The 20,466-nt window shown below is 39.4% G+C and overlaps 1 protein-coding gene across 1 annotated transcript in view; it reads right to left on the bottom strand.

The window, feature by feature from the left end:
• The window catches only part of suclg2 (succinate-CoA ligase GDP-forming subunit beta), a 119,897-nt gene extending 108,446 nt beyond the window's left edge, over positions 1 to 11,451 (bottom strand). Inside the window, exon 1 of the mRNA XM_080495525.1 lies at positions 11,365 to 11,451. Within this exon, the coding sequence (XP_080351651.1) occupies positions 11,365 to 11,442 (78 nt within the window). The 5' untranslated portion in view covers positions 11,443 to 11,451. The remainder of the gene's footprint in view (positions 1 to 11,364) is intronic.
• Between the last annotated feature and the right edge of the window lie 9,015 nt (positions 11,452 to 20,466).

Genomic DNA, 20,466 nt, shown 5'->3' with positions numbered 1-20,466 from the left:
AAGCAAGTTTCTCCATAAACATGCCAGAGTCAATAACAGGCACATTTCCATTTAAAGTCTGCCATGTAGATGCTTCATAAAGCATTAGTGGGCTAATTCAGAAAGCCTGGCTTCCTCTAATTAATAAAGAACTTGAGCGTGAAAGGCAGAAATTCTTCTGCAGCTTTGGCAGTGTTTACCTCGTGTTGGATGGAAACAGTGGCATGCAGTTTTGGTGAAAACCTTCATGCCACTTACTTTACTGAGAGTTTAATGGACTGTCCTCTCACAATAACCTTGAAAGACAATTTACGACATCTGCAACAGTTAGGTACATAAAAGCAAACAGATTGATCAACCTAAGCCGTCTTTTTTTTATACGCCACATGGTGCTGATTTAAAATCTAGTGCTTTTCTTTACATTTCAAACGGATGTATAGCCCAGGATGTGGTTCCAAAGATGTGCTTTTTGCTCTCATTACTGTTATTATTTACTTTCCATGGAGCTCCCCATGTCCTTGCCTCTTAAAAGCTAAGGTTGTGCCCAGACCATTTGAGTGTGGAGAGAGAAATGACATCTGCCAGTTACAGAGCTGGGGAGAGAACAGTGGAGCAGAGATAGAGGCGGGAGCAACAGAGCGTGGCTCCAGGATTTAGATCAGTGAGATTTGCATCATTGGCAGGTCTTTAGGCAGGGCAGGTTTAATCTCCTGCAGACAGACTTAAGAAAGCAAGGCCTGACTGTTGCGTCTCCGCAGAAAGGGATTTGGATAATTAGCAGAGTTAATAAGAGGGTGTACACAGTTGCATTCAAAGGTGGCGGCTCTCAAGGGGACACTGCACTGTTATCAACTTGTTCTGAGCAGAAGGATGAACAACTTTGTCAAAGTGACAAGTTTGGAAAGTCCTATTCTTGACTCAGGTTTTTTTTAACACGAGAACAAGAAACAGCCGAATAAACTACCCTAACAAAATCTGCAGAAAAATAGCAACGTTTTCATCAGCTTACATTCAGATTCAACTTATTTATGCACTCCTACACAAACAGTTACTGCTGGAAAATCAATGTTGCATGAAGAAATACAACTTCTCTGAGAGCTTCACATATGCTTGATGAAAGATATACAAAGGACTTCCTTCCGGGGCTGCTCAAAACATACCACTTTCAATCAGGTGTACTTTCCTGACTCATAAAAGTGCAATGCGGTCGTCCTCCAAACTCAGTATTCTGACCTGGGTTTTTTTTGGACTTGAGGAACTGCTATAAAAACTATGTATTAAGAGCCCTCTAAAAACTTTAACCACAATCTCGATATTGGATTTTAAATCCTGCTGAAGTACATGCACAGTGATTACCATTGACTTTCTGAAGCATTTACCACTAAGAGTCAAGTGGCAGCAGATCTTGTGAGGTTTTGTTGTTGATGAGAACAAGATTAGCCTGAATGTGGCTAGCACTGCGAAGCAGCGACTGTTGTTCAAGTGCAGGCTAATGTTGCAAACACACGAGTTAAATATGGTACCGCTTCAGTGGAACAATACACTATCCTATTTTAATTCTCCAGAGAAAAGTAACTCCAGATCTTCGACGAGAACACTCTACGTGCGGAAGGATGTCCGATGGCACTGTGGTCCCAACCGGTGGCAGAGTGACCTTGTACATGAATGAGGAAAAACTCAATAAGACGAGTAAAACTACAGGTGTTGACTGGTGAGGGTAGCAGATGTTTAATCGTTTAACCATCGCATACATCTCTCGTTTGAGCCAGCGCAAGGTGTGACCTGCAACTTTATGCAGTGCTTTATTGTCGTTTTGATGGCATTCCAAGCATTTTCAGACCATTTCAATGGCATGCACATACTGCTGTGCCATAATGTCACCTATGGATATGAAGCTAGCATGTTCTTCTCAATGTCAAATGCAGAAAGAGCAAGAAACATGTTCTCGCAGGCGTCCCTCACCAATATCTGACATACAAGGTTGTGATCACAATCATTCCCAGTTTGGAAACAATTGGAAAACCACACAAGACCCAAAGGTAAATGTGGAAAAAAAATAAGAAAAAAAGTTTTGAATTCCAGCCTTTATTTTTCTTTTGTTTTTATGTAAATGTGTTTAACAGCCAAGACCAGAGCCCATTTGGAACATGAGGCTGACAGGTGTTTCTTGTTATTCTGGTGCATCCTGTTTGAACATCCACTTTTGTTTTAGCCTTGACTTTCACATGTGAAGACAGAATTCATGGTTAAAAAAGAATAACAGAACAGAGAGACTTAGAAAGCTGCCTACTGAAGCTATTGTGGAGCCGAGAAAAGAGAGAAAATCAATCTAAGAGCATTGCACAAACACTGGGCATAGCCAAAGCAATAATTTGAAATGTACTGAGAAAGACACAAGCCATTGTTATACAGAGCAACAGACAGCTGAATAGGTCAGCCAAGAAAATCAACAGCTGATGACAGAAACATTGTGAGAATGGTAAATAATGATATCCCAACAACAGTCAGTGACATCGCCAACAACTTCCAAACTGCAGTGGTGAAGGAAACACAATTCACCATTTAAAGGCAATTTAAAGAATGTGTTAACACTTGACAGGGTTGGTACAGTTAAAAGGAAATCTGAGACGCAAGCCGCATTAGTGATACCATTTATGGAAGTGTGAAAGCTGTTATCCGCACCGTGGTGCCCACCAGGTCATGTGGTTTGTTAAAGTCTTGACGCAAGATGTAGGGGTGTAACAACACATCGATCCATCGATTCATTTATTAATGACACAATTACAATGACGCACAACATCGATTGACATCGTCATCTTTAAGATGCGCCTTTCTTTTGAAATCCACGTAGCACGTCTGTATGTCGGTGTCACCATTTTCTGCGCACTCTCGCCGTCCTTCACACGACGTGCATGGCGGCGTCATGGCCAGCACGAACAGCCCAAACAAGGACGACGTACCTCTTGGAAAATAAATCGACGGTATGGAAATATTTCGGATTCCAACGGAAACAGACAAAACTCACGCCATATGCAAACAGTGCCTGTACGAGTTAAAATACTTGGGAAACAAAGCGAACTTGGCCGGACACCTAAAGAAGAAGCACGCGCTCGACCCGCATGCTCGCTCCACCGTAACCGTGTCTGATGTCACTCCAGCTTAGACGAGTTTCTTTCCAAAAATGCTGAGCAACAACTCGAAAGGAGTGATAACGATCACAGGTGCCATTTCATATTTCATTTGTAAAGACATGAGACCTTAGTGTTATATTGTTACACCCCTACTGTTTACACTGTTTATTTAATGCCCGATACCTGAAAGGCCTTAAATAAAATAGTCAAATCATATTTCAGTAGTTTTTTGTGAGTTGATATAAATGTAAGTGATTGTCTGAGATGGGCATATATCACATCACATCGATCGCAGCCTTGTGAATCAAGTTGAATCGAAATCATATCTTTGTGATATCGGTAAACATCATATCGTCATCCAAACATATCGGCGTCGTATTGTTTCGTGATGAAGCTGGTGATTTACACCTCGAGCAAGATGTGATGGACCTCAAATTATCAATGTGCAAAGAAAAAAGAGAGTTCCTGCTACTGTTTTGCCTCCATTATGGCTTTTAGAAACCGTCGGTGAAACAATGAAAACAAATGCCCCAACATGGACAATGTTGCAGTAGGTTTAGCAAGAAACAATGTTGTGGAAGTTTTGTCACAAAATAAAGAGAGCAGCTGCCCAGCATCTTATATCAATATAAGTTAGAGTATTGGAAAATATAACGTAATCATAAGCTGAGGAAACAGTTGGACTACAACAAAGAAAGTAATAAAGAAATGAGCCACAACTTTTCTGTCCAATCTTTTATAAACTACTGAGACCAAGTTGATCCTTTACCAACATGATGGAGAGGCCAAACATCTGCCCACGATCCAAACCCCGCTCCTGTTTTGAAAAATAGCTGTGGTAATGTCATGGCTTGGGCCATGCATGGCAAACTCCTAAAACAGCCTCACTAATCTTTATTGATGATACAACTCATGATTGGAGCAGCTGAACGAATTCTGAATTTAACAGGAACATTGTGTCTGCCAGTTTGCAGAGAAATGCATCCAAATTAATCGGGAAGAACTTTATCATTCAGGAGGACGACGGTCCAAAACGCACTGCCAACTCCACAAAGTGCTGCAACAGAATAGCGGTGGGGGTTTACGCCGGCCAAGTCAATCAGGAGACCTAATCCAACTGAGCGTGGATTTCACCTCCTGAACAAGAGAAGGAAAAAAAAAAAAAAAAAAGAAAAGAAGAAAAACACAGATCGAAAGAAATAACCGAACAAATAGGCTTGAAGGTCATTACAGAGAAAGAAACCTTTTCTGATGATGCTCTTGTGTTTCTGCACCCTGATGATTGTGTACTCTAAGCAGTAACACGTCTTTAACTTCATATGGTCTTTGACTCTTCAATTCAGCAATCACAACAACCATACTTCTGATAAAACGACAAGGCACAGTCAGAAAATTTGAAATGTTATGATTTTCCACTTTGCGATAGTTTGTCCTTGATTTTTGCTTCACAGCCACAGTAAATAACCAAAGTTTTGAGTTCTGTTGACTTGCAAATCATGAAAGGTCTTGGAGGTTTGCTGTTGAAAGTTGGACATTATTCCGAGCATTAAAAAAAAAAAACAGGTACATACCGGTACTAGTATTTTTCTTAAAATCCAAAATACATTATAGAATAATACTATATCGGAACGTAACTTTGATGGGCTATTGTGATCTGTATTGTACCACCTGATTATTGCTTATACATGGCCATAAAATATGCACAGACACATTTTTAAAAAGCATGACATTTTTTAAAATCTTGACATTTTTAAAGCGGTTTCCCATTTGGTACGTACCCAAAAGTCATATCTACCCCGATGGGATCACTATCTCGGCGTGGTCTGATAGTTAGTGTGTCTCCAGGATCCCTGGAGTATCACACCCCCGGTGGGGCCAGCCATGCTCAGCAGGTCGAAGGTTAGAGGCTTATACCCACTTAATGCACCACTCAGCAGTTATCTGGGAGCCAGATCGCCCAATTGGTGTCCCGAGGATGATGAACCAATCAGAGCCAGAGATGAGGCAAATTCTGCTAACATATCAATTGCACCAAAGTTACATGACAATGAGCAAATACTATGAATGGATTTGTACTACATACTGTCGTCTTACATGCCACCATTTCGAAAAAATGAAAAATTATAATTAGTATCCCTATTTCTCCAGCGACTCCTTCAGTTATCCATCCACCTCTCAATTTCAATCATCAACTTACCACAGCATACGACAGAACTCTGCTACCAACACTGTCAGTGGACAAACCTTTCTACAGTTTTAGTTGGTGGAATAAAATTAGAAAGTTGTTGTAAGTGTAGCAAAAGCGAACCTTTCCAAGTGCAAAACATTGTTATGATTACTGGATGAGCGGAACAAATACGAGACAACAATAATGATGTTGTTGTTTGGCTCTTTGACAGCACTTTGGGTTTTTGCAGTGAGGATTGGAGTTTTGTCTGTTTTTTTGGTTTCTCTTAAATACAATCTGTGCAGATGAGTTTCGTTCTGTAGGGAAATCTCCATTATCCAAAAAAAAACAACCTGATTTACGTGTGAACTCCGACAGACTCGGTGGTAGAATTTTGACTGCCGACCGAGTCTTTGAGGCTGCGGCTGGTGCGAGTGGCAGCAGCCATTTCACCCGCTCAAACAGTGTTTGCACTCGCGCAGTAACGCAAACATCACTGTACGGCCATCAGACCGCAAGATGGACGTACGGGAGATTTTCCAGCATTGATGAGAATGAGTCAGATCCTGGAGAGTTGCTCAGAGTTTACCGAGAGTCGCCACAGGCCAACTCATTTTGTAATCCCTCTCGCAATATGTTTGAGAGTCTAATTTCATAGATGATGAAGGGGCTGAACACAATCGCCTCTATACTGTACGTTTAATGAATTACGGCTGTCGGCAATCACCGACATTGTTTTCTGGGCTAATTTTCAGCATCACTCCCACTCCTCCGTCATTATCTCCACCAGAACAACAGCAGAACTTAAGCTGATATGAGCTCATCCACTCATTGCATTTCCCCCCATTTTGGAGGCTGGCAACATTTCCTAATGACTGCAGCCCTTCTAAATTATTGAAAAAGCCTAAGCACCTCAGCAGCTACAGAAATGGCTATTAACCTTGGTGAGCGATATTCAAATCCAGTTAGAGCCAACTTCGTCCTCCAGTATCCCTCGCGGGGAGGAAATGTAAATGTGTTCTTGCTGAGACAGATGGGGAAGCCTCCCGTCGTTTGAAGTTCCAGCAAAAGAAGTCGTCGCAGGCGGAGGGCTCTCCACCCCCCTCTGTAAAATATTCAGGACAGCGTCTCATTGAGGCACCTTTCTTCCCAGTGTGTCCCTCCAAACTAGACTGGGACTGGATACCATTGGGTTATTAGTGAGTATGAACACCTTGGGTAAGAAAAAAAAAAAGTAGAGAAAAAAAAAAAAAAAAAACTTGAAATCACCACTGTGCCATGACAGTGAGAAACAGCCTGAGGATTATCTCACTGTGCAGACAAGAATTCAGGAGATTTGATTTATGAGAGAGCATACAAAAAAAAAAAAAAAAACCTGCATCCAGTCCTTTTTTAAGAGCATCCTGGAGCCTGACCATCTGAATATCGAGACGTCCTGAACAATGCTGTTGAGAATTCAGGGCTAATTGAAATCCACAGCTCAGCTGACGTACTGTCAAAGCTAATTCGATTCTACTGTAGTGATATCTGCCTGTCAATCAATTCACGCTCCGACGTATCAGGCTGTAGAGTCGAGCGAATACTCGATCACTGCTCTTATCACGAGAGAGAGAGGCAGATACAAGAGCCAGTAAATGTGAGATCAGAAATCTTGCACAGGTTTACATCATAACGACGCACTAAATTATGAGTCGTTTCTTCTTTTTTTTTTGCACTTGTTACACTGTGTGCAACAATACATGTAAGTGATAAATGAACATTGTATGTATGTGGAATAATATTGCACTAGCCAAAATTTTCACTCCTGCCTATATTTCAAAGCAACTATGACAACAAGCATGTGCCTATCATTGACAGTTATTTATATATAATTTTTTTTCTTTTCATCCCCTTAGATTATAAAAGCAATTACGCTAAGGAATGATTCTATTTTAACTGTCACATCTCAAAATTCGACTTGGAAAAAAAAAAACTTAAAACGCTCTAAAGGATCATCTTCTGTATTCAAAAGCCAATTCAACAATCACAGATTCTGCACGATATGTCTGAGTGCACCTGAATCAACCTTGAAGAGGAAGTGTGTCTCTGAGGCCTGAGTTAAGGGGGAATCTGACATAAATCCCCAGCATCTATAAAAACATGTAAAGGACAAACAGAAGTGCTAAGCCCCTCTTGATTGGTGGTTCAATCAGGAAACTACCCACACTACATAATCAGAAGATATGCAATGCTTGTGATGTTCTACTATTGCTGGAAGAAGCAGATATTTTGTGAACCAAGCAAAAGCATTATCAGCATTAAGATTAAGGTTGTACGATATTCGGTGATTATCTGGCACAAGATGTGTGCTGTTGTGATAATGATATAGTGCTTTATAAATACACTGACTGAAGTAAACTATGATTAGTACTCAGGTCCTGTTTGCACGTTTCAAGAGAAATGGGATTTTTTTTTTTGCATTTCTGAAAACATTTTCTGAGGCCACCAGTGGGTGCTGCAGTTTGTTTTGGGAATGAAACCACACACAAAGCTTCAGAAAGTAACGTAGAGCCTAAACACAGAGCTACATCGTGGCTGTTATCCAAGAATTTTCTTCACGCTTTGAATCCTAATTTATGGACTTTTACGGGCTAACGAGCTTCACTCCGCAAGATTCTACTTGCGCATTTACATGCTGTTTTAAGCCTCTGCTTCTCCAAAACTTGCCCTAAAAGTGATATTTCTGCTTTTCGTGACCTCGTCTTGTGCTGCTTTCAGTGGCCCGGAACTCCAGCAGCTGACGGCTGTGAGTGATGCGTCCAGGTGCACAATGTAAAGACGCCCTGCTGGACTCCGTGGCTGAGAACTCTTCTTCCTTATCAACAGAGATAAAACCCTATAATTCTGTGTTTGTCTCTCTGGTGGCTTCTCTGCAGCAGGCGGACAGAGCTGTGTACAGGAATTTCCAGCACTATGAAAGACAGATTTGTAGGAATTGATGAAAATATGAGCAATCCCCATATTCCCACAGTGAAATTCCTGCCCTGTTACATTCTGGACACCTGCAGCTTATAGTCAAATGCGGCATATATATGTCGTTTTTTTTTTCGTTTTACATTTTGCTGGTGCGGCTTATATCCAGGTGCGCTCAATAGTCCAAAAAATACGGTAGTACCATCTCAGACCATCCGGATTGGAAAGAAAGAGACAAAACTAAAACCTTGTTCAATTACCCTACTACGAAAAAAAATTACTCATCTCTTTCAAAAAGGACATACTGAAGAAAAGGACATCCACAAGAGTGGACGCTCACTAGAGCATCATAACACGTCTGTCCAGGCTTATAACATTAATCTTGTGGAAACCATCAAAAATCCAATCAGATGTAACAAGTGTACTATTTGGTGAAATATTCAACTCTGTAAAATTTGAGGTCATGGTGACTTTGCCCTCGAAAATGGAAATAGTTCATCATGGGGCCCACGTCAACCATTATCTTTTGGTAAAGAAGAATAAAAAGCCGGAGGGTTTCTTGAGGGAACGGTTTCAGAAAGAAAGCATATGCGAGGTCGCAGCCACCTTGACTCGGGGAGACCAAATCTTGACAGATCACGTTCAGTTGAGGGTACAAAGTCACTCACCTCACTGCAGAGATGTTTAAGACAATCTGACAATCAAGTGCTTTGTAGCCTTGGTTGTTTCCAAACAGAAGCTTAAACAAAAGTTGGTAATAGTTTGTTGGTAACTGGGCTCTGGTCTCACAAGCTCATGAACAGCAATTCTCCAACAAAAGATCATACTTTTAATGGACTGATTCAAACAGTAACAGATTTGATCTGAGGACAATTAAAAAGCACAAGATGATTTTGCCGAGCACTGGCACCGACTACAACTTTACGTGGAGAAAAGTCACACGAATGATACTTGAGTGATCACTCATGTGGCTACCAACAGAAAGAAACCGAAGACATTCTGCGAAGGGGCTCACTAAACTAGCAGCATTTCTAAAATACCTAAAAGACAACATTATCAAAAGAATTTTAAAGAAATGTACATTTCTGTATTAAACGTTTATAAACTAAAACAGCAATATGCTGTAGGGCATTGTGCACAGAAATCAAAAAAATGTATCAGCAAATATCTCATTTCAATTTCAAAATAGCAGAAAATCGGAAATTCATATCAAAAATTAAATACCGTTCTTTTATTTGCCTCAATATCAGCGTTAATCCTTTTTATAGTAATAGATTTGTGATTTCCTGTTCATTCTTTTATGGTCAATGTCTTTGCTGCTCAAAAACAAAAAAGAAAAATGGGCTGTCAAACATAAGTCCTGCGGGCCAAAACTGGACCATAAGAGATTCCAGTTTGGCCTGCCAAACCACCAAGCAAGCAGTAAAAATGTCAAAGAAAACTGATTGTATAAAACCCATTTCTGAGGAGTAGCGGACACAACAAAACACAGACCTGAGCTGAGATGATCTGTGTTTTTTGAGAAACATGCATAATGCAACAGTTGTTTTTTTTTTTGCTTGTTTGTTTTTTTTTTTTACATGTCACTGTACTTTACACGAAAAGGTATTGAAATTGGATTTATGTTGAGATTGTAGTAATTTTCAATTACAATTTTTTGTCTTTATGAACATATAGACATTTTCACCACATATACTGTGCGCCACAACAGAGAAAAACTTCAAAGTTTAAATTTAAAAGTTAATTTGGGTCTATTTTACCTGTCGGTCTACTCAAGAGTGAAACTGGGCTGCATGTGGACCTTCAACTAAAATGAGCTTGACAGGTAGACTGGGAGACAAAGCAAGACAATATGTAGGCTGGTACAATTCTTCCCAGAGGTCTTGGTGGTTTTCTAAAGTCTGGGCCGACATTGCATGTCTATAAACTTTACTGTGATGATATTGGATATATATATATATATATATATATATATATATATATATACACTGAAAACCGTGAACATAAATGTTTACCAATTACTGATAAATGAACCACAAGCCAGAAGGATGACCGTGTCGACTGCGGCCTAATCAGTGGAGATAGACTATGCTGGCTTGGTCAACCTTTGTGGTTTTCGTAGCACAAGACAAAATACATTATCAGTCAAGACACTATCGGTGGTGTTCCATTGCCAGCAGCTATCAAAAACACCCTGATCCACTCAGTGTAAAAATCAGTTCCAAATGTCAACAACAAATGGCTCCATCAGATGCACAATCTACCGGGGAGACACATCAAACGTGGAAGTAAATATGACATGAGATTGCAAAAGTCCAATAGACTTACCAGCATAGTGCCTAACGGAGTGTGTCTATCTGGCTGAAAGCATGTTTACAGCATCAACAGGTCCTTGCTGTGTCCTTCAAGTATGAAAGGCCCTACTGCTGTTCCGAAAATGTACGCACAAATGCTCACGATTGAAAAGCAGGCAGAAAAACATCAAGCAGAGACACGTCTTGCAGGAGAGCATGCTGATGTATTCGTCTGCTGGTCGTGAAGGTTTAGATTTCATGGTGGAAAGCACAGCTGGGACTCAATTGGTTTGTGAGTCAACACAAGGCAGGGAGATACATTTCACACTCCTTATTCTGGCACTTTAATTCTGGTCGTGATCATTAGGCCAAATGCATTGTTTGCTGAATGAATGACGATGGAACTATAGCGATTTGTGTACACAGGCTGAGCGAAGAGGACGCGGTGTGCAAGCTGCTCACAAGCAGAGCTGACCAAAGTGCAGGAGCTGACCTTTGCACAGTGTTATCCCACATGAGGCTGCAGGCACAGCCACTGGTGACAGGCAAAGCTTTAAATGTTTAACATGTGACTTGCACTAAGACACACGCATGCACGAGCCAGCACCAAACCAGACAGAATCATCATTACCATCTCAAAAAGGTCGATTAGTAAAGCTTCCTTTTGTGTTACATGAGTGTCACATAGTTCAACTCTGACCTGTCAAACTAGTGCTAACACATGCTAACATGTTAGCACCACAGGAGCTCTATCACACGCTGACAGGAGCCGTAAAACAACACGACGCCTCCTTCTGAGCACAGATCGCCGCATTCCGACTGACAGAAGCCGAGACACTACCTTGAGCTTGTCCAGAAGTATGAGTTTGGATGTCCTGAGTCCTCTCACTGCAGCCTGGGATGCAATGGATGCCGCCATGTTGACACGCAATGCCTAAAGGAGATGACGTACGCGCACATGGCGAAAGCACGGAGCCGTTCATTGGTCAGCAGCAGGAGGTGGGCGGGGCTTAAGGCGCAGACCCACTCATGTTTATTATGAATGATTAATGTACTATTACTATTATGCTGTACTATGACAACGCTTATTCTATTTCTGAGGTGAAATATTGTGTATACATTTAAAATATAATTTTTGTATTAAAAGAAGTCAAACAAAATGTTTTTGAACAGTCTGCATGATTCTTAGAATTGTATTAGCTTATATAACTACCACCCCAAAACACCACACACAATTGAATTAGACTTTATTAATATAGCACCAAATACAACACAGTCATTTCAAGGCACATCTACAGAGAAGAACTAACAATTGCACACGTAGAGATGGTGGAGAAGAATAAGTCCCTTTTAACAGAAAGAAACCCATAGAACCAGACTCAGAGGTGGAGATGTTCTACAAAATCAGACTCAAAGGCGGAGACTTTCTTTCTTCCACTCGCTGTAGACCTGATGAGAGACAGAGGCTGAGACGATGAAATTCCAGTTCCACTGTCAATGATACGTCAAGAAGGTAGAGAGAGAGAAAGACAGAAAGAGAGAGAAAGAGAGCACATACTATAAGAGAGGGACAAAAAGTTAGTGACATGTAATAGTGAACCACGGAGAGTGAGAAAGGAAATAAGCTGAGTGTACATGTACCTGAAGTGTTAACCTATAGAAAATGTTTCAGGGCGGTTTCAACACACACACACACACACACACACACACACACACACACACACGATTAAGACAGCCAACCAGCTAGCCATCCATCCCCAGACTAAAACAATTGAAAATTAATGAAACTTTGCTAAAAGAGCCACTTGAAATTAACCAGACAGAACTTCCATTACATTTGTGTGTTGTCGCTACACATCAAGTGCTTGCTAACCTGCAGACTGGTCCTTCATTTTCTAATCCTACTTAATAAAAAAAAATCCAGTCTTAGTTAGTTGCTTTAAAATCTTTTTCTTCACTTAAATGTGCACTCCAAAACCTTGATTTTCTTTCAATTACATAAAATGATTCTCATTTGAAAAATTGTAAGATTTGATCAAATATTAAGTTTAACCTCCTAAAATTACATCTTGTACTCTCTGCGATAGAACATTAGAACATTACAAAACAAGCAGCATTTTTCTTTTGCCAATCCTTTTCCTGAGTTTATGTTAAATAACTCCAATACATTGACTCCGATTATCTTTCAGGGAAATCCTAAGAATGATTATTGTTGTTCCTAAGCAAGACACAGCATTAAAACTAACTACATCTTCTGGAACTATGTAATGACAGGCTTCAGTATTGAGCATCAAGTGCGTTCAAAGTGATGCCAATAAGGCGACATTCACACCGCTGGTCTTGATGCTCAATTCCGATTTTTTTTCCGGGATCCAATTTATTTTTAGCGTGATCATTTCAAATGCGACCTGCCATGTGAATGTGATTGGACAGGATACTTTGGGGCCCCAGAGCACATGTCATGCTATTTATGCATGGTACACCCGTCAGCACCAGGTTTGGCAGGTGTGACTCACTGTTTTCAGCCCAAGCAACATAAAACCCACACACCTCAATAGAAACGAGTCCAAATCTCATCCACTGTAGGAATCATGTTAAAACCAATCATGTTAAAACCATGAAACTATTATATGTGTAATCATGAACATGCCATAAACACACAGATGCATGAAATAAACAAAGTTAATAGGTAAGAGAGCTTAGGGGTTCCGCCATATCTGGCAATTCTGGTCGGCTCATGGAGATTCATTTTCAAATGGTTGCTAAATACAAGCCAACAAAATCTAGACATGATGAGGAAAGGATGAAGGAGAATGAGGAAAAAAGAGAGTGCAGCTTTTAACAACTTTTAATATTTTGGCGATGCTGCTTCCTCCGGTGCTTATCTGTTATATCAGTCACACATCAATGACGAAACAGTCACATGTAGAAAAATATCCGAATTGGTACCACATTTGATCGAAGCCTGGGTCTGGTGTGAACAAATTGGAATTAGCGCGGGTCAATTGTGAGCAAAAAATCAGAACTGGATCGTATTTCCCTGCAGTGTGAACTGCAGAGTATATATATATATATATATATATATATATATATATATATATATATATATATATATATATATATATATATATATATATTCAATGGATATCAATGGATATCAAAGTATCCATTGAAACATTTAATGTTTGTTTTTTTGTGGCACTCCGATAAAATCCCATTAGGATTTATAGCCAGACATCTAGAAGAAATATACTCTCCATCAGCCACCCTCTTTCCTCCAAAAATCAGAAAATCCCACCCCCAGAGGACAACCCCATGATCTTTCTCCATCCATACATCTTTTATAAGGCTTCATCCGACTCAGGGTCAACTCAGAGCTGATCACGGATAACAATGGGTGAAGGCAGGGTACAAAATTGACAGGTTGGTAGTGCTTTATAAAGCAAACACAGAGAGGTAGCCACACATACTCATAGTGCTTACCCAAGGCTGAATTGACATGAATGAAATATTCATTTTGATCATTTGTTTTAATTCTAATAATATATTTTTCAATTTCCAGTGGCTTACAGTACCTATAGGTTTGAAAGTGTCAGCATTTTTGTGCTTTTCAGAGTCAAAATGAATCAACACCGCTTTATCCTTGCATAGTAGAGAGGCTGCACAAGTCACTCACTTCTGCTGTCTTACTGTGAAAAGCACACCCTTCCATGAAAGCCATGCCCCCTACCAGAGGCCACACTGCTGCTCTACCTTCGTCAGTCATATCCAATGTATGTGTGTGTTTGCACATCCGCGGTCAGTTCCCCAATATGAAAATCATTTATGTAAAAAGGCAGATTGCTAATTTGCCTTTGGACGTAACTGTGCTATGTTAAATGCTATACGTACATTCACAGTGCCTTCATCAATTGATACAGCACTGCTGCGCTCTCCGGCTAGTTTCTGGGTTAACAGGCAGGATAATAGCGCGAGAGACAATAAAGACATTTTCACAACTTTCTTTTGAGGAAAAACAGCAGCTTTAAAAAGATGGGAGACCAACACCTGAGCTACCAGACTTTCAATAAAGGAAAGGTCAGAAAATTGTTCGTACTTTCATGTCAATTTGTGCCACAATAGTGGTTTCAGCATCACAGACAGCTCTGCCGTCAGAGTTGTTTTCATTTTCTCCATGTTTCCAACATAAATAACAGAGGCGTTGCCTTGTCATGACATATACAGTTTGATGAATAATTGTTTCTTTCGTAATAGTTTCTTTAGTGGTGTTTTACGATATTGATTTTGTTAGATTAACACTTGCCACAATCGCTGCAATGCATTATGGGAGTTGGGTTAGTGTTTCAAATGTCTTTATCTGGGATTACATTAGGCTTGTTTGTGTTGGTAATGAGTGTGTTGTGTTGTGTTTTTGTTGCTGAGTTCATGTAGTTAGTTAGTTGATCTAGTTTAGTTTAGTTTCGTCTAATATTTGGAAGTTGGTTACCAGGAATGAAGAGGGTTTGTGTCTCATGTCATGCTGCCATGGTGTTCCTGTTTGGTGTGTTGAAATAAAACCCACTTATGATTGTGGTTGGTATATAGGGAAAAATACATCTTAAAATATAAATTCTGTGGTTTGCCAAAACATCTATCCACATCTTGCTGTTGACAGTCATGACTTGTTCATAAATGCATGTAAATTAGAGCAAAAAAAAGCTCCTGCTGATTCACTTTCCAAAAGATTGTGTTTTTAAGTTTAGAAAGGCTTGTATGGCTTACAGTGGTTTGGCCTTATGCCGAACATTTCCCAAGCGAGAAACATTAGCCCTCTGTAATAGTGTCTAGGGAACGTTCTCTGGAAGCGTTTCAGTGGTGACTGACCTCTAGTAAGTGGCTACTTTACAGAGGTTGACTTAAAAGAGGACACTTTATCCACTTCTACCACTCTAAAAAGACAGAAAAACATTATAGCCGCTCTGTATTGTGTTGTTTGCATGGAAACACTGGTATGCATGGAGGCCTTCCCTCATTATGAGAACTGGATCAGGACATTTAACTGTTATTTCTGGTAGTTTGGTTTGCTAAAAAGCACAATATTTGTATTTAGGATGTAAGACACTTATTTCACTTTGGTGTTTTGCTCAGGAATTGCTGTTGAAAATATTTTCTTTGTTTATTGTTTCCCTCTACAGCAAAACGAAATACCCACCCTTGACCTCACGTTGGCTCAAATCAATAGTTGAACACATGATTGCCAGCAGCAGTTCATGTACTTACAAGCCAGTTCAGTTTCGGGGGTTTGGAGGGTTTGGGTTCAGTTGCTGAAAGCTTTATGTCAATCTTCATGTCCCTTTGTGCAACTCTACACTGACCCATTTTAACATCCAGCCCAATTTAATGGTTTAATTAAATTTAATGGCTGAATTAATGGTGTGATGAAAAATCACATTTCAAAACTAGGCGACGTGTTTTCCCCTGAGACAGTATCCTGGTTAGGAACCTAGCAGACGTAATTACGGCAAATGTTTTCTTCTCCTGAAGGTCAAAAACACAATATAAATTAAAAGAGCACAATGTGTTTGCATGTTCATGTGTAAAGATGTGTACCGGTAATTAGCTATATGTGTGAAAAAGAAAATGGCCTTGTTTCACATGTATTCGGATGAGTACAGTAGTGCAGTGGATAGCATCACAAGCTGTCATCGGCCAGAATGGAATTTTATTTCATTGCTATGTCGACGACACCCAACTATACCTGAAAACTGATTCATTCTCTTCAACTGCTCCGTCATCGTTATAATCATCATCCTCACCGTCAACACTCTCAACACTCACTGCTTGCCCGGAGCTTGCTACATAAATAAATGTGACTCAATCATCTTAAGACAGTATCTCGCAAATATTTATAAACGTATTGCTCATGTTTTTAAACTCCCTTTGGCTGTTGTTTTATTTTGATTACTGCTTGTTGCAGGAACAGCAAGGAAATCTCAACAAAATGTTACATTTCAATGGGTTATCCTGTAAATAGATAAAGAGATAAACAAATAAACAAACAAATAAATAAATAACAAACTTGACTTGACTTTGCTTATTTTGTCTGATACCATTGATACAAAGTGTACAACTTCCACGCTGTTGTTCGATAGAGGCATGACCATGAACATTATACATTCAAAGCAGATATGTTCAACATGACGGAAGCTCTCTTACATGCATCATGTACAGTTATTAGTGATATTCGAGTTATTTGCAAAAAAAAATAAAACTTTTTTTCAGATGAATAACCTTTTTTTGGTCCTCATTGATCCAAATCGTCCATCTAAGATCAATGATTTCAAACCAAACGTGTCTGAATCTAGAGATCACATGAGGAGCCTGCGGCTTTGCTCACTCTGAGGATATCAAAATAAAATTTTCACTTGTCAAAAAACCTGGTAAGAGACTTTGTAGAGTCTAAGCTGAACCTGGATGACTGGCTATACTGTATCTTTTATAGGTTTTAAGTGTTGGAACATTTTGTGGCCCATCACACTGTATTAAAGCATACGTTGTCATAATATCCTTAAATTCTCTAAAATGACACTCGATCTCTATTTTAAAGCACAAATACTTAAAGATTCATAAAAGCATGAATTCCGTGGCTGTTAGCAACTTACTGAAGTTAGTTTGGAAGAAATAAGAAGAAATGACAGAATTATCTGACATATTCACTTGCCGGAAGAAAACGCTTTCATGTGGAAAAAAAAGCTTGCTTAAATCAGCTTAAACATTCAAGAGATGACTGTTGTTTTTCCTACTTTACAATTTGAATCAGAGATGATAATTTGAATGACCCACTGATTAACATTGTACAGAAATGAACTATATACACTGTATATACTGAATATCGATCAACACAAATAATCATCTTGCATGTATTTATATTTATGTATGCTTACTGTATTCATGAGTGTGTCTAATGGTACTTTAAGATCCAAAGTTATCTCACACAAACAAAAACCAATATGATTCCGATTAATATTCACAGCACGGAGCACTGCATGGGAATGAGTAATGCTGTGTGATGCTAAAGGTTGTGATGTAAAATCAGTAGTAAATATGTATGTATATATATATATATATATATATATATATATATATATATATATATATATATATATAAAATCGCATATGTTCAGACTTGTCAGTGAAGAAAAATAAAAAATTAGACTTTCTCATTTTAATAATTCCACTTGAGTGGTGGCTAAAAGACCCGTCATGGATGTTGAATGTTGGCAGCAGTTTCCGGCTCCCATCCGGCATGTGACCTTGTGAGCAGGACAAACAATCACAGCGCTTAGCTGAAAGGTATTGGTAGGGAGTCGAGTTAGAGAGCGTGGGATGTGTGAACTGATCTTGTCTGAATAGCTAAATAGCCCACTCACATAGTCCTCCAGAGCCCTCATTACATGCCGCATCTTGAAAGGGCAGAGAGGGCAAACCGATCATAAAGAGCAGTGATTATGACAGAGGGAGAGAGAGAAAGAGAGGGATGAGATACTCACTTGGAAACCATCAGTGTCAGCAGGCTGGAGAGGACAAGACAGAGGGGAGGAGATGATGATGAACAGCTACAACTGAGAGATCCTCTCTGAGTCTGCTTATGGTCAAATAACTAAGTGCGTGCAATAAAACCTTGAAGAACTTTAAAAATGTGCAAATGTGATCCACTTTAATGTCAGCTGGGAGAGATTTTCCCTCATGTTTATTTGATATTTTGGCTCTTAACTCCTTTCTTGTGCGTGATGGCTTCTGGTAGCCAGTGATCCATATTTCACACAGTAAAATTATTCTTTCAACAAAGCCATCCAGCCCCCCTACTTCTTTTTTCTTTCTTTTTTTAAATGTAACCACAGTGAAAATAAAACTCCACAAATGAACTGAAAAGTGCTGCATTGGCATAATATCTTAGTGTGTCAACAAATCCTGCAGAATGTATAAAAAGCCAGCCCAGTGTCTTTGTGTCAGTGAAGAGTGGCATGCTCAACTTAAGTCTGAAAAATCACTGGAGCCAAAGCCGAGTAAAATGACTAAAAGATGATTCACTTGAGAATTTTCAGGCTTTTGTTGCTTTCTTTTTTTCTTCTTCTTGTTCCTCGCCTCACCAGGGACTTTTTTCCTCCTCACGAGGGAATTGGTATTCAGACAGGACTGTCAGAATATCAATGGCCTTAACTAATGCAATTCAACTTTTCTCGTTTGGGATGTTGTCTTGCCTCTCAGAACAAAAACTGTGTTTTTGTCTGCAGTGATAGCAATCATGTCATTATTCTCTGGGAATACCAAGCAACTAGTTCTTCCCTTTTTTTTTTATCTGTGTTCATTCAAATCATCTTAAATTCATGACAAAAAAATTTGATTTTGACTTCAATTGGCTTAACAGAGTAGACACTGATATTGTGCATATGTCTTTATATTTGTTTTGACAGATGTGTGCTCAATTACAGAGTTAAAATATGTGGAAAACAAAACATCATCAAGTCCATTGTATCAAGCTAGACACAGCGTTGGAAACGCTTGGTAATTAGTTCTTGCATTCACTTTGAAGGTTTAATTAAAGCAGAAATTAAAGATAAAACAAGTATGCATAACACTTGAGCATAAGACTTGAATCTTTTTCTCAACAACAGCAACAAATATGCTGTGATGCAACTACATGACCTTTTTATACATCAACATTGATAGATGACACGTTTCTCTATGCTGTGTTTGCTTTCTATGTCTTTAGTTTTTGCTGATTCCACCTATGAATTCAGAGATGTTGATTTGAACATATTGCAAAGGACTGCCCAACATGCACAAGTCAATGCATTGAAGGTCTCTCAACATTTTCTTCTCAAATTGCATTTAGGGAAGGTTTTGGATTCATTGATGATCTCTGAGTTTTTAAAACATCAAATTAAAACTGAATGCTAATGCACACACCCACTCACCAATATACAAAACAAAAACCTACAACATAAAAGGTATAGCCCATCACCCAGGTTTGTCTTGGATGTCACAAAGACTCTTATCATGTTTTTTTGACAGCGCAAATCAAATTTTGATATTCTCTCTGAGCAAAGCCTCCGGCCCCTCATGTGATCTCCAGATTCACACACATCAGAATGGAAATCATTGATCTTTGATGGGCAATTTTGATCACAGTGAGAACCAAAAAAAGTTTATTTCTCACTAGCAGAGGGCCGAAAGCCATGAGGACATAGAAGAATTATAATAAATAATTATAATTAATATCTATTGAACAATCTCTTTTTTTAAATTTAAGATAGCTCATGCAAATGACTATTGATGAAGGCTAGTTTCACCCTAATGGGTCACCAGTCCATCAGGGCAAATATAAATACATAAATATAAAGAGATACACCATCATTCACACTTACTTTCACATCCTCAGTCAATTTGGGCCCTCAAACACAACAACGTTTTCAAGTGAATACTGGTTGGAGCCACTAAAAACTTGATGGGGGGTGTGTGTGTGTGTGTGTGTGTGTGTGTGTGTGTGTGTGTGTGTGTGTGTGTGTGTGTGTGTGTGTGTGTGTGTGTGTGTGTGTGTGTGTGTGTGTGTGTGTGTGTGTGTGTGTGTGTGTGTGTGTGTGTGTGTGTGTGTAAACTACATCATTTTATGTGTTTCTGCCATTTTCAAAACATTGCTGTGTTAACACCGAACTATTCTAAAGCAAAAACATAAAATCAATGCATTTTCACTTGAAGTGTTGTTGAGGAAACAACGCATTGGAGTCACCAATTACTTAGGGGGTGGGTTGTTGGACTGTGGCAGGAAACACAAGAAAAATAATATATGCTTATATGTTGAACATGCTTTCAACATATAGCTCCTATAGCTCCACAGTCTGATCAGATGCCCAGACTCAAATTAGGAACATCCTCAACGTGAAGCAACAGCGCCAACCACTAC

The sequence above is a fragment of the Blennius ocellaris genome, assembly GCF_963422515.1.
Source record: "Blennius ocellaris genome assembly, chromosome: 4".
NCBI lineage: Eukaryota > Metazoa > Chordata > Actinopteri > Blenniiformes > Blenniidae > Blennius > Blennius ocellaris.
Note: the sequence above shows the minus strand (reverse complement) of the source record. Positions and strands in the feature narration are given on the sequence as shown.